Source organism: Acartia tonsa, chromosome 4 (assembly GCF_053477335.1).
Source record: "Acartia tonsa isolate MP-2025a chromosome 4, ASM5347733v1, whole genome shotgun sequence".
In the NCBI taxonomy this organism is placed as follows: Eukaryota; Metazoa; Arthropoda; class Copepoda; order Calanoida; family Acartiidae; genus Acartia; species Acartia tonsa.
The window spans coordinates 39,589,755-39,601,049 of record NC_137263.1 but is presented as its reverse complement, the minus strand read 5'-3'; the positions used below and the strand labels follow the sequence as shown (position 1 = coordinate 39,601,049).

General features: G+C 32.8%; 3 protein-coding genes across 5 annotated transcripts in view; all 3 read left to right on the top strand.

Moving 5' to 3' along the window:
* The window catches only part of Sec5 (exocyst complex component secretory 5), a 305,887-nt gene that overhangs the window by 269,481 nt on the left and 25,111 nt on the right, over positions 1-11,295 (top strand). The gene's annotated exons all lie outside the window — the stretch shown is intronic.
* Positions 1,463-7,842, top strand: LOC145317155 (SAP domain-containing ribonucleoprotein-like). 2 transcript variants are annotated; one of them, XM_080158089.1, is made up of 7 exons: positions 1,463-1,567; positions 1,926-2,036; positions 2,340-2,411; positions 2,565-2,783; positions 3,141-3,205; positions 3,385-3,484; positions 7,525-7,842. In XM_080158089.1, exons 1-7 carry the CDS (start codon positions 1,511-1,513, stop codon positions 7,609-7,611), a joined length of 711 nt encoding a protein of 236 aa, XP_080014215.1. In that variant the 5' UTR covers positions 1,463-1,510; the 3' UTR covers positions 7,612-7,842. The 2 variants fall into 2 exon arrangements, with proteins under 2 accessions (XP_080014215.1, XP_080014214.1); XM_080158088.1 differs by having other exon boundaries at positions 1,926-2,046; positions 2,341-2,411.
* LOC145317154 (uncharacterized) lies at positions 7,985-11,261 on the top strand. 2 transcript variants are annotated; one of them, XM_080158087.1, is made up of 8 exons: positions 7,985-8,148; positions 8,473-8,618; positions 8,719-8,870; positions 9,106-9,247; positions 9,802-9,908; positions 10,199-10,294; positions 10,557-10,662; positions 10,859-10,968. In XM_080158087.1, the coding sequence occupies exons 1-7, from the start codon at positions 7,985-7,987 to the stop codon at positions 10,647-10,649; spliced, it is 900 nt and encodes a 299-aa protein (XP_080014213.1). In that variant the 3' UTR covers positions 10,650-10,662; positions 10,859-10,968. The 2 variants fall into 2 exon arrangements, with proteins under 2 accessions (XP_080014213.1, XP_080014212.1); XM_080158086.1 differs by having other exon boundaries at positions 10,557-11,261.

Sequence of the window (11,295 nt, the reverse complement as noted above, 5' to 3'; positions counted from 1 at the left end):
TGTCCCCACGTGGTGAAATCTTGTAGCGAATGTTTTGATTTTGTATATTAGAGTGCCCGCATTCTATTTCCGTAATTACACGGAGCAAAGACGACCAGGGCCATTCATCCGGCGATAAAAGGGGAGGTTTTGAGTAAGATTTTTTCAATTATATATTTATCATATATAGAAATAGGTAAGTCTAGGAGTGTTATGGACCCCTTTATAATAAAAATAAATCTATCCCTCAAATCACCATAATACATTGCCCGTTATTGTCTAAATAGATTATCTGCCTCGAGTACTAGATCTTTTTTAGCACCCTGTAGCCTGAAGTTTTTACCCTAGTAGGAAATATTTTAAATATGTTTTATTTTCCTTATAAAATTTCGCTTTAGTTAGGATTGACCCATCCCACCCTTCTCGAACTAAAGCATCCAAAAATGCCCCAAAGCCGAAAACCAGCCATTTTTTTCTTATTTCACGACCTTAGTTTTCTAAGCTTACAAAGGAGGGCATTTTAAATTAAAAATTTACATTTTCAAAAAGAGATTTTTATGATGTTATTTTAATAAAATGGAATAAAATTTTTCTTTATATTTTTTTTCTGTTTCCGGTTGAATGTATGAATGGCCCTTAGTCAGTGTTTACAACAATTACGCGGCATTATTAGAGCTTTTGCGCTCTAAGGGTCGTTTTTCGGTGAATTTGTAAACATTTAAGTTACTTTTTAACTAAAAGAGAATTCTAATGATTTTAATGATAAATAAGCAATCATATTCATTTGAATGATATTTCCATATGAACCATTTCTCAGTTTGCCTTATTTAATTAACGTTTAATTTAACATAAACGTTTTTAAGCACACTTTTATGAAGATTAACATTGCATTTTATTATAACGGCTTTGCCTCCATTCCCTATTAAAGCAACATGATGTTTATGTGTATGTCTTCACCGAATTATATCTTTACCGCTGATCCGGTATGGTTCTCCTTTATAACGTAGCTTCTTATAAATCTAGGGAAGAATATCACTTTTCGAAGTGAGTTTTTTATATACTCAAATTTTAAACTGTAATTGTTATGGGGGGAATTGATTTTCCTCCATTCGCCTCAACCTTTAGTGCACCTAGAGGATTCCAGGGGGTGTATCCGCTTGTACACCTAGTTGGCTAAGATTCTTCATATATATTAACAAATTAATTTTTAAAATCGGGGTAAATATGATACATAATTTTTATAGGTGAAGGTTTATGGACAAAGTCCAATATGGATCTGATTTTGCGGGAAATAATCATAAGATTTTGGAAGAATGATGCTGTATAGATTAATTTACATTTTCTATTTTGGTATGGTATGGTATTTATTAATTCCACTAACTATAAATCATTTGGGTATACAAGATTAAGTACGTATATAACAAATAAATAATATGATAAGATAAAAATTTAAAGATTCCATTACTACAATAATAGATTTATAACTTCAACATAAGAAATTCTTCGAAGTTTTTTTTTTAGAAAATTCACAATGTCTGACTTTGCGTCCATGAAAGTTGCTGATTTGAAGAATGAGTTAAAGGCAAAGGTAGAGGATTACTTTTACGTTCATTTATAATATCTAATGGAAATATTCAACGATTACATATTCTTATAGATTTTAAAAAGGCTTTTGAGCTGCATGTGAGGGTTTCTTTCTACTCGCAATTCTACTCTTCCTCACCTTAGACTTATCCCTGTTCGAATTCTTTTCTGCACATCCTTCGCCAAGTTTTAAAACAACACTGTTTTTATATTGATAAATCCATTTAATATTATTTAATGACAATTTATTATAGATTAGGTATTTCAGTATTGTTAACATAAACTTTAAAATTGACTAAGTCACAAATATTGAATTAAAATACTTATGAAAGTTGATAATCTTTAATCTGTATCTTATGTAGGGTTTGCCAGTAACGGGTAATAAACAGGAGCTGGTTGAACGTCTGCAGCAGGCTGAAAGTGCTTCTCTTCTTGACGATGATCTAGACCAAGATGAACAGATTTCTGATGAGGCCATTAAGGAAGATATTTAGAATTTAAAACAAAGTATTATTGATCCTAAAAGTCTCACATAATACTTTTTAAACATCAGTATATCTAGGCTATCAAATTTGATTTTCTAAGGATTTCTTAGCTTTTTTCAATAATATTAGATTATATTATTAATATTTCGGTTTGGTGTAAGGTTGTCAAAGTTATCAATAAAAAAATTTTCTTGGTAAGGTGGTTGGAGATAAACTACTACAATCATTCAAGATATTTTAAGTAGCAATGGGAATATTAATCTTTAAATTATAAAATCTGCGTTTTTAAAGGCAGCCGAAGAGGAGCTAAAGAAACAAACAACTGACGGAGCTTCACCAACTAAAAAACTAAAAACGTCAGATGTAAGTAATATTTTTATTATAAATAACTGTTATTCTTTATTTTACTTTATTTTCTGTTATTCTATATATACTCATGCAAATTGCAATTTCTTCTGTGTCCTACACGTGATTGTACGATTTTTCTAAACAACGAAAACACTGTCTTTTATTTAGGATAAGGAAAATAAAATTACTGCGGCAGTTTCTCCTGCCAAGATAACAGTTGACGCCAAAGACACAGAAGAAAAGGAAGATACCAAGAATGGAATGTCCCAGGAGGAGGCCATCCTGAAGAGGAAGGAGAGGTTTGGCGGGTTCCAGTCTGATGAGGCCAAGAAAATGGCGAGAGCTCAAAGGTTCGGCGGGGCGGTTACAGATACTGACTCTGGAAAGGTGAGAAATGATAACTGTAAAGAAGAGGGTGGAAACAATATGAAAATACTTTTTAACTACTTACCTGTGTACTATTAATGGATTGAAGGGGAAGTGTTAAACCCTTGCCGAATTACTTTTTATTGAAAAACTTAACAACCATAATTAGTTGATGTTCTTATTGTTTTAATTTTCAGGTGTAAGCTACAAAATGAGGGTATTGTTTTTGCCTTTATTCATTTTTAATTATTAGTTAATAACTTCTCCTATGATTTTGGACCAATGCATTGGGTTCAGTGAATGCCTAGATCCTGCTGGATCAAGCTACCTTAGCACATAGGATGACTTATATTTAATTTTTAAAGTACAATTATTTAGAAGTCCACAAAGATTGGCGAGGCGCCCCCAGTAGACATCGACATTCTAAAGAAAAGAGCAGAGAGGTTTGTATCATACCTTTAAAAAAAATTACCAATATATTCCTTAAAAATTCCTTGCATAAATATATCAAAATCACAATCGCTTAAAAAACTCTATCATTCACAAATTACAATTCAGGCACCACGGAATTTTTAAGTGTGACTTGATTTTTAAAATTAGAATAACTTGTTCTTTATTTAAGATTTGGTGCGACAGTATCACCCCATGTAAAAGAAGCCGAGGTATCTGAGGCTATCAAGAAAAGACAAGAAAGATTTGGTGTTGTTCCCAAAAACGAGAAAGTAAGCTTTTCTACTCAATCAATCCACAAGGTTAAACATGAAAGAGAGGGGTAGGTTTCTGGTAGAATCCGTAAAGGTGTGTGTTTTAACAGGGAGTAAGGGAGGGGACAATGGGCAATTAATTTAATATAAGAGTTATTAAAGAAAGAGCATGAAATCCAGTTTAATCCAATAAATTTGTAGGAAATTATAAAGGGATTGTTAATTGAATAATAGATTTCCATAGCGTTATGTAAAGTGAAATTACAACTGGTTTTTGATGAAATATATTGAGGTTTTTAGGTGTGATTTTTATATTACAAGATTATTGGACCCGGCCAGCTGCTAGCAAGAATATGACTGCCCCTTTTTATTCTGATTATTTCCCTTGCCCCCACCTCCCTTCTCCCCGTCTGCTACATTCCAAACTAACACAACGAGTGTTTATTTCCCTTGCCCCCACTTCCCTTATCCCTTCTCCCCGTCTGCAATATTCAAAACATACATAACGAGTAGCGGCATTTCATGCGCAAGTACCCAAACTCAGTCAGAAACTGCTAAATTCTTGCACATTCCCTTTAAGCCAGTACCCAAAGTCTGAGACTCGTAAAAATTAAATAGTCGATCCATTGTCCCCTCCCTTTCTCCCTGGTGTTTTAAGGCTTGAAAATAGTAGTAGAACGATAATATTCACTAATAATGTGTATTTCTTATTGAAAAGAACTATAGACTATTTTTTTTTTAAGTTAACATAAATTTTATCGTTCTACTACTGTTTTTCACTTATAACACATTACCTTTAAGGATTTTACCAGGAACCTACCCCTCTCTTTCTCGAGGGTTGAGTCCCCACCCTTGATTCCCCACTGGCCCTTGGTTAAAAACCTAATGATACATTAGAAAATTGTTAACCAATTGGTCCAGTGCACATAGGGGCAACAATTCACCACCCCCAAATCAAGTTTTAAACATTCTATGAGTATTATCATACCCAATGTACATCAGATTTTAAAGGAATCGTAAAAATACACTTTTTAAGTAAGCATTCTAATGCATGGAAGTCAAGAAATGCAAAAATTTTCTTACAGAAAAAGGCATACTTTTTGTGTTTCACCAACAATTTTAAAAGTATTATAAAATCTCTTAGAATTAACGTAATTAGACAAAATAACTTCTGATGAGTCATGCATTCCATATATTTTGACAGTATAAAAGAAAAAAACACAAATTGAAGAAATTAGTCCTAAATAATTCTAGTTGAAGTCAAGATTTTAGTTTTTATTTGTTTGTTTTTTAATCAACATTTATGAAGACAGTAAGAGGAAACATGTTTTCGCCGGGTGTCGCCGGCTAAAAAAACGATATTTGATTACCCAAAGACATATTTTAATCGCCAGTACTGGTTTCATTTAACCCCCCGCGCCCCCGTAGGGGTTTTTAGCCCGTTTTCTGAACATGGGTGCACGAAAAGCTTGTAAGAAAAGGCGTTTAAATGCGCTTTTAAAGTCAAAACTTAAGATATAATTCAAATAAATAAAAGACACAAAAACATAGACATATTGGGAAATATTTATTCTGACTTAGAATTAAAACCTAAATCTAAACCTCTTTATGTTTGATGTTTTAATGTAACTAAATAATCGTTTCTATAGATTATTACAAATATCAGGGATCTAAAGGGATAAGACAAAGGTCAATAAATTGTTGTACATCCCCAATGATAATACACAAAATTACCCCTTGTGTAGATTAAAGTTAGTAGTTAAAACGTTTGAACACACAACTGTAAAACTTTGGGGACTAGTGTTATAAACAGCCCAATGTCCCCTACCTCACTGCGGAAAGGTAAATTTAACATTCAAATAATGTGAGGTTCTTATAATCATTCTAAATTGGAATTAGCAAGTAGTCTATCTGTCTGTCTATTGGTAATGCTTTGTTTTTAAATTATGTAGTTACAGGGTATTCATGTTTAAAGTCAGCAGTTTTATTTAGAAAGGGAGGGGACTGTTAATTTCACTAGTCCCCAAACTTCAAAGTTCATTAAGATGAGTGTCAAAACTTTTCAACCACTAATTGTCATCTACAGACAAATAATTTTGTAATGTAATTTATTAAATATGTATTTATTAAATATGTATCAATATTGGGGATGTACATATTAATCGGTTATTGTTTTGTTCCTTAGATCCCTAGGTGTTAATATATAATACAAAGTAGCTTGATGTCTGTTTGTCTGTCCGCCCATCCCTTAAGATCTCGCTAACCACTAAACTGATTGAATTCTACTCTTCAGGGAATATATCTACTGGTCCTGTGGTTGTTTAAAGATCTTTTTCAAAAATAAAAATCCCCCTCAATTTTTTCATATTTCTATAATTAGGGTCGGTCCGTCCGTACGTCTGGTACAGTTAGCTCTTTTACTTAACTTAAACAGGCTAGAATTGTCCTATCGATCTCAAACTTTTCATGCTGATTTCTACAACAGTTAGGTACGACTTAGAAAGCACAGCAACTCTAAAATCGTTACCAGAAAGTCCATACATCCATTTATAACAAGCTGATTTTTACTTTTTTGACAACAAATAATGGTTTTGAATGTTAAAAATATCCTATTCATCTGATTTTTTTAATACTGATTCCTATTTCAATAACGTCTATTGTTATAAGCGAAGCATCTCTATAATCAAGTGCTAAAAACGTCAGTCTGTCCTTAAACAGTAACATGTATTTAATCAGTTTTAATTACTATTTTGTATAGACATGCATTAATATTCAGTTTTGACACTTCACAAGTGTTAATGTTCGTTTGTCCTTCCATTTTAGAGCTTCGCTTCTTTCATGGATGTTGTCATCCTTGTTTAATTACCTCTTGGGGCAAATCCCCTAGAGGCTAGGGGCGAAGCCGCTAGTGTACATATAAACAGTAAACAAGAATCATAATATCATTATAAATATAGATATTAGTTAATAAAAATTTATGTTAATCATGCCCACATTTATAATGGATTTATTAAACATAAAAATAAAGTGAAACTTGTAGCTTGCTAAAATAAGGATCCCCATCCACCCCCATTTACACCATCCCCTCCCCTCCTACTGAAATGAAATCCATGACCCCAAATTTGACACTTTGAACACTAAAATCGGACTACAATTAACCTAGTTACACTTTAAAGGGCCCAAAAAGCTAGTGATAGGGTAGCTGCGCTACTAAACAATTCTCATATTGCTCTGATAACCAAAACCCCTAATTAGACATTTTAAACACAATATTCAAGATAGTTATTGGATAGATAGATGGATAGGTAGATTAATAGATATATGGATAGATAGATGGATAAGTAAATGGATAGACAGATGGATAGATGGATGGATAGATAGAGGGATAGATTGATGGATGGATAAATTGATAGTTGATGGATAAAGAGATGAATAGTTGTTGGATAGATAGATGGATCGATATATACATGGATAGAGAGATGGATAAAGAGATGGATAGATAGATGGATAGATAGATGGATAGATAGATGGATAGATAAATGGATAGATAGATGGATAGATAGATGGATAGATAGATGGATAGATAGATGGATAGATAGATGGATAGAGGGATGGATAGATATATGGATAGATAGATGGATAGATGGATGGATAGATAGATGGATAGATAGATGGATAGATAGATGGATAGACAGATGGATAGATATATAAATAGATAGATGGATAGATAGATGGATAGGGTAAGGGGGGGCTATTTTCGGGAGGGGTTAATCTGGTAATTTTCTATCTACCTTCATAAAATGACCTTTATCTCCATGTTCCTTTCAAATGACAGAAAAAAACATAAAAGCAAATTTGTTTGTTGTTAAATTACCTACAAAAAAGTATAAAATTTTTGTGAGATGAATTTTAAGGGTACTAAATAATTAAATCCCCTTTTTGGTTGATTTACCCCAATGTGCAGTGGTTCAAAGTTCTTACTTAGACACAGAGAACTGATAACTTTAACGGAAATGATTACATTAGAATTACACTACTTTAATAAAATTAATTTTCAGGCCCCTGCAGTAAAGACAAACGTTGGTACCAATTCTGTAATTCTCAACGAACAAATGCAGAAGAGAAAAGAAAGGTTTAATATGTAGAAAACAATACATTTGGTCGTATTCTACCATCACATGGTCTCATACCTTCTGTGCTGATACTTATACATGCCAGTAAACACTAAACATGTTGGTTTAGGTAAGCTAAAATATAATCAGCTACCAAATGTAATTGGCTATTTGTATTTTTGCTTAGTTAACCTCTCTCCATTCTTTGTATAATATTGTTGCTAACTTTTCAATCAGCATTTTGTATTATATTGTAAAATCTCATTTTAAGTTGTTATTTTTTTAAATTCTTTTTGTAATTCAAAATGTTTCATAATGTATGTTTTTTTATTTATGTTAAGTTAAAACATTGTGAATTTTCACTAACCAAATAGGTGACACAATTTCATGGTCAATTTTCAATAGAATGTTTTGTTATTACTTCCAGAACATAAAAATGTCTTCAATTTTGAATTCTCTTGTTGGAACCTACACAGACTCTGAGGGGGAGGAGGATGAGGGAGGAAGGGATAAGATGAATGGTGGGGAGGAGAAGAACAGCGCGGAGACAGCTTCTTCATTAGTAGACAGGTAGAGAATAGTTGTCCAAGGACCATTACCAATTCTCGGTAGCACGACCTTTGTCTGGAAGTACTAACCGTGATTGGTTATGAGATATTACTGTTTTCGGGCCAAGGCCTGGCATTACCTAAAAGCTGTAGTTATCCTTTTTTAAATTCTTCTATTATGAATCTGTCTGGCCGAGGCTCGAATCCGACACTGTTTCAACATCAAGAATGCAAGCTACAATCACGGAAAGAAATGTCGTAAGCAAATCAAGTCGGAAGTACGGATTTTTTATATATGAAGGGCAGAAGCATTATGAAATTGCACTATATGTTTCAATTTGTCTAGGTTAAAAGATTCTCGTGTGTCTGGTACCCCTGGTAGCGCAGGCAGTGCCAAATCAACGACGCCAACAAGGACAACAACAGCAACCAAAGGACTGGTAGCGTATCAGGATCCTGATGCAGGCATGTCAGACGAGGACAGGGAGTCAGGTATAATACTATATTTTTACCTATTATCCTCAAAACTCTCATGCATAATATCGAAAAGGGTTATATATAAATTTTTTAACAATGGATGATATATTTTTAGTTCCTATGGAGCTTGAGTCCGAAGATGAGGACAAGGATAATTTAGAGGGAGATAAGGATGAACTAGAGAGATCTCACATCATGGAGGAACTCTGGCTGGAGGGAGTTCAACTACCTCCAGAACCAACGGGACAGTGCTCAGCTGAATTACAGGTCACCATATTAATATTTTAGTTAATGGCTTGAGTGAGTCTTCTATCCCTCGAATTCTCATCTCCGTTCGACTAATTTGCGACGCATACATATATTTATGCATCAAGGAAAACAGCAAAATACGCAAATAGCTTTAAACCTGCCCCGGATCTAAACAAAATATTTCTTCTATCTCACTCTTATATTCATTTTCTATTCCCCTCTTTTCTTTCTTTTAATTTTTTGTATTATTTAGGGTAAAATAGAAAGTATGTGGAACAGAAAGGTTGGCAGTGGAGGGAGGTGGGATCTCAATGCTGTTATACAAAATAATAAAGCTTTCAGAAATCCAAGTATTTACTCTAAACTCATAGACCACATGAATATTGATGAATTAGGTAATTATATTTTTTTTATATTTTATTAACAAAACAAACATTTAGATGTCATATCCCATTAATGATTCAAAAACTTACATTTTCTTTATTTAAAGTAATTTTGGCAATTTATAGATTAATTCTACAATTGAGGTAATTATGTCTAATTTTGCTAACGTTCATTCCTCCAGCAGGTATGCCTCCATACTGCGTCAATATGATATAACCAATACTAACTGTTTATATGTATAGTTTTCCTGAAAGTGTTACTTTAATAAAAAGAAGTACCTAGTCGAGCACAGAACCCCCGCCCGGCCCCCCTTATTATATTTTGAATAAGAAGGAAGGGGGTAGATTTTCGTGTGTTTATTTTTTAAGTTAAGTCAGGTTATGTTAGGTTATAATGAGCACCGGGTAGCCACGCATGGGTTAGCAATATGGAAAATAATACCCAATTCTCTTTATTTTTTATTTATTTCAAAAATATGGTAAGATTTTGAGCACTTTAAGTGAAATCACCAAATATTGAAATAGAAATGAACAAAACCTATTTGAAATGACTAATAATATTCCAGGTACAAACTTCCCCCCAGAATTATATGACGGCCATTTGTTTGGAAAAGAATCCTATTATGATGAACTGAGAAAACAACAACAAGTTGAAATGGACAAATTTACAAAGGTAAACATTGTACAGGGGAAGAGTGAAAATGCCACATTTTTAGCAACAAAATTGGCATAATTTAAATGGACATACAGACTTTCTGGTAGCGAGCATAGAGTTGTTATGCTTTCTTAATCGTACCTAACTATTACAGAAATCCTCTTGAAGTTAATAGGACAATTCTATCATGCATAAATTAACGATAAGAGTTAATAGTTACGTACGGACAGACCGGTAAAAAGCTTCGCTTTTAAAAATTGTGGTTATTTCCTCTTTTTTTAAATTCTTTACTTTGATTTTATTTTTAGGCTACAGAAGCAAAGAAAAAGCTAGGGGACACAAATATAAAAGAAGCTTTGAACGTCATTCAGCAAAGAAAATCAAAATGGGACCAAGGAGCATCGGTAAGTTTATATTTTCTGACTTGTGGCTGTGTCCTTAGCCTCTCAAACATTTATATTTTAGTTTTAAGAGGGGTATTTTTCAGGGTGATTTCTCCTTTGTGGGTGGACCGTAGGTACCCCTACCCAAAATAATTTTACGAAGCTCTAATGTAAAGGAGAACCATATCAGATAGTGAGATAGTGAGATCTTAATCTACAGGCACACAGACGGACATCCTATTACTTTTACAGTTGAAATTTAAATATTTACATATATTTGTAGGGTGTTGGTCCGGTGGGAGTAGTATCTGGAGCCCTGGCTGCTGCAACGCAGGCAAAGAGTATACCTGCTTTCGGAGTTCTCAAGAAAAAATAAACTTTCGATTTATGTCATAACTGATTATTTCACTTAAACTTTTAAGTTTTCTTTTTTATAGAAAATTATTCTTAAATTAATTTAAATGAGGAATAGATTTAACAGATTAAATCACGAAAATTCAAAAAATAAAATAAACTGTGACCATAGGAAAATATCCAAATAGTTTTTCTTCGACTGGTTTATGATGAAACTTTCTTTAATGACAACTAAAGTGATGGATTTGTTGTAATTTCATGACATCATCTTTTTTATTATAATTTTTCATCAACTAAAATCATAATCACCTTAGTATAATAATATTAAATTAATTTTAATGGCTTTGATGAAGATATTTTTTAAGGGGAGGAATTTCTTACGACAATAAAAGATATAAATCATGTTATTAAGTGAAATATTTAAAAAAGAAAGAAACATATTATTATTTTTAATTAATGATGTATTTTGTATCTTGACAAGAAATAGGATGGTTGAAGGGAATGTTTGTCCATCCATCCATGCCCCCTTTTTGTAATTTTATAAGTTCATACAATATTGTAGTCTGAAAGGGTTTGAATCTAAAATTGGGATTTTAATGGGTGTATCATCCAATCAAATAAAAGAAATAGAGTGCATTTGTTTATATTCTAATCGTAATTGTTTATTT

Coding starts and splice junctions, on each gene's coding strand:
- LOC145317155 (XM_080158088.1), top strand. CDS start 1,511: ATGTCTGACTTTGCGTCCATGAAAGTTGCTGATTTGAAGAATGAGTTA. Junction 1,568..1,925: donor AGAATGAGTTAAAGGCAAAG/GTAGAGGATTAC, acceptor TATCTTATGTAG/GGTTTGCCAGTAACGGGTAA. Junction 2,047..2,340: donor TTCTGATGAGGCCATTAAGG/AAGATATTTAGA, acceptor CGTTTTTAAAGG/CAGCCGAAGAGGAGCTAAAG.
- LOC145317154 (XM_080158086.1), top strand. CDS start 7,985: ATGTTTTGTTATTACTTCCAGAACATAAAAATGTCTTCAATTTTGAAT. Junction 8,149..8,472: donor GCTTCTTCATTAGTAGACAG/GTAGAGAATAGT, acceptor CAATTTGTCTAG/GTTAAAAGATTCTCGTGTGT. Junction 10,295..10,556: donor AATGGGACCAAGGAGCATCG/GTAAGTTTATAT, acceptor ATATATTTGTAG/GGTGTTGGTCCGGTGGGAGT.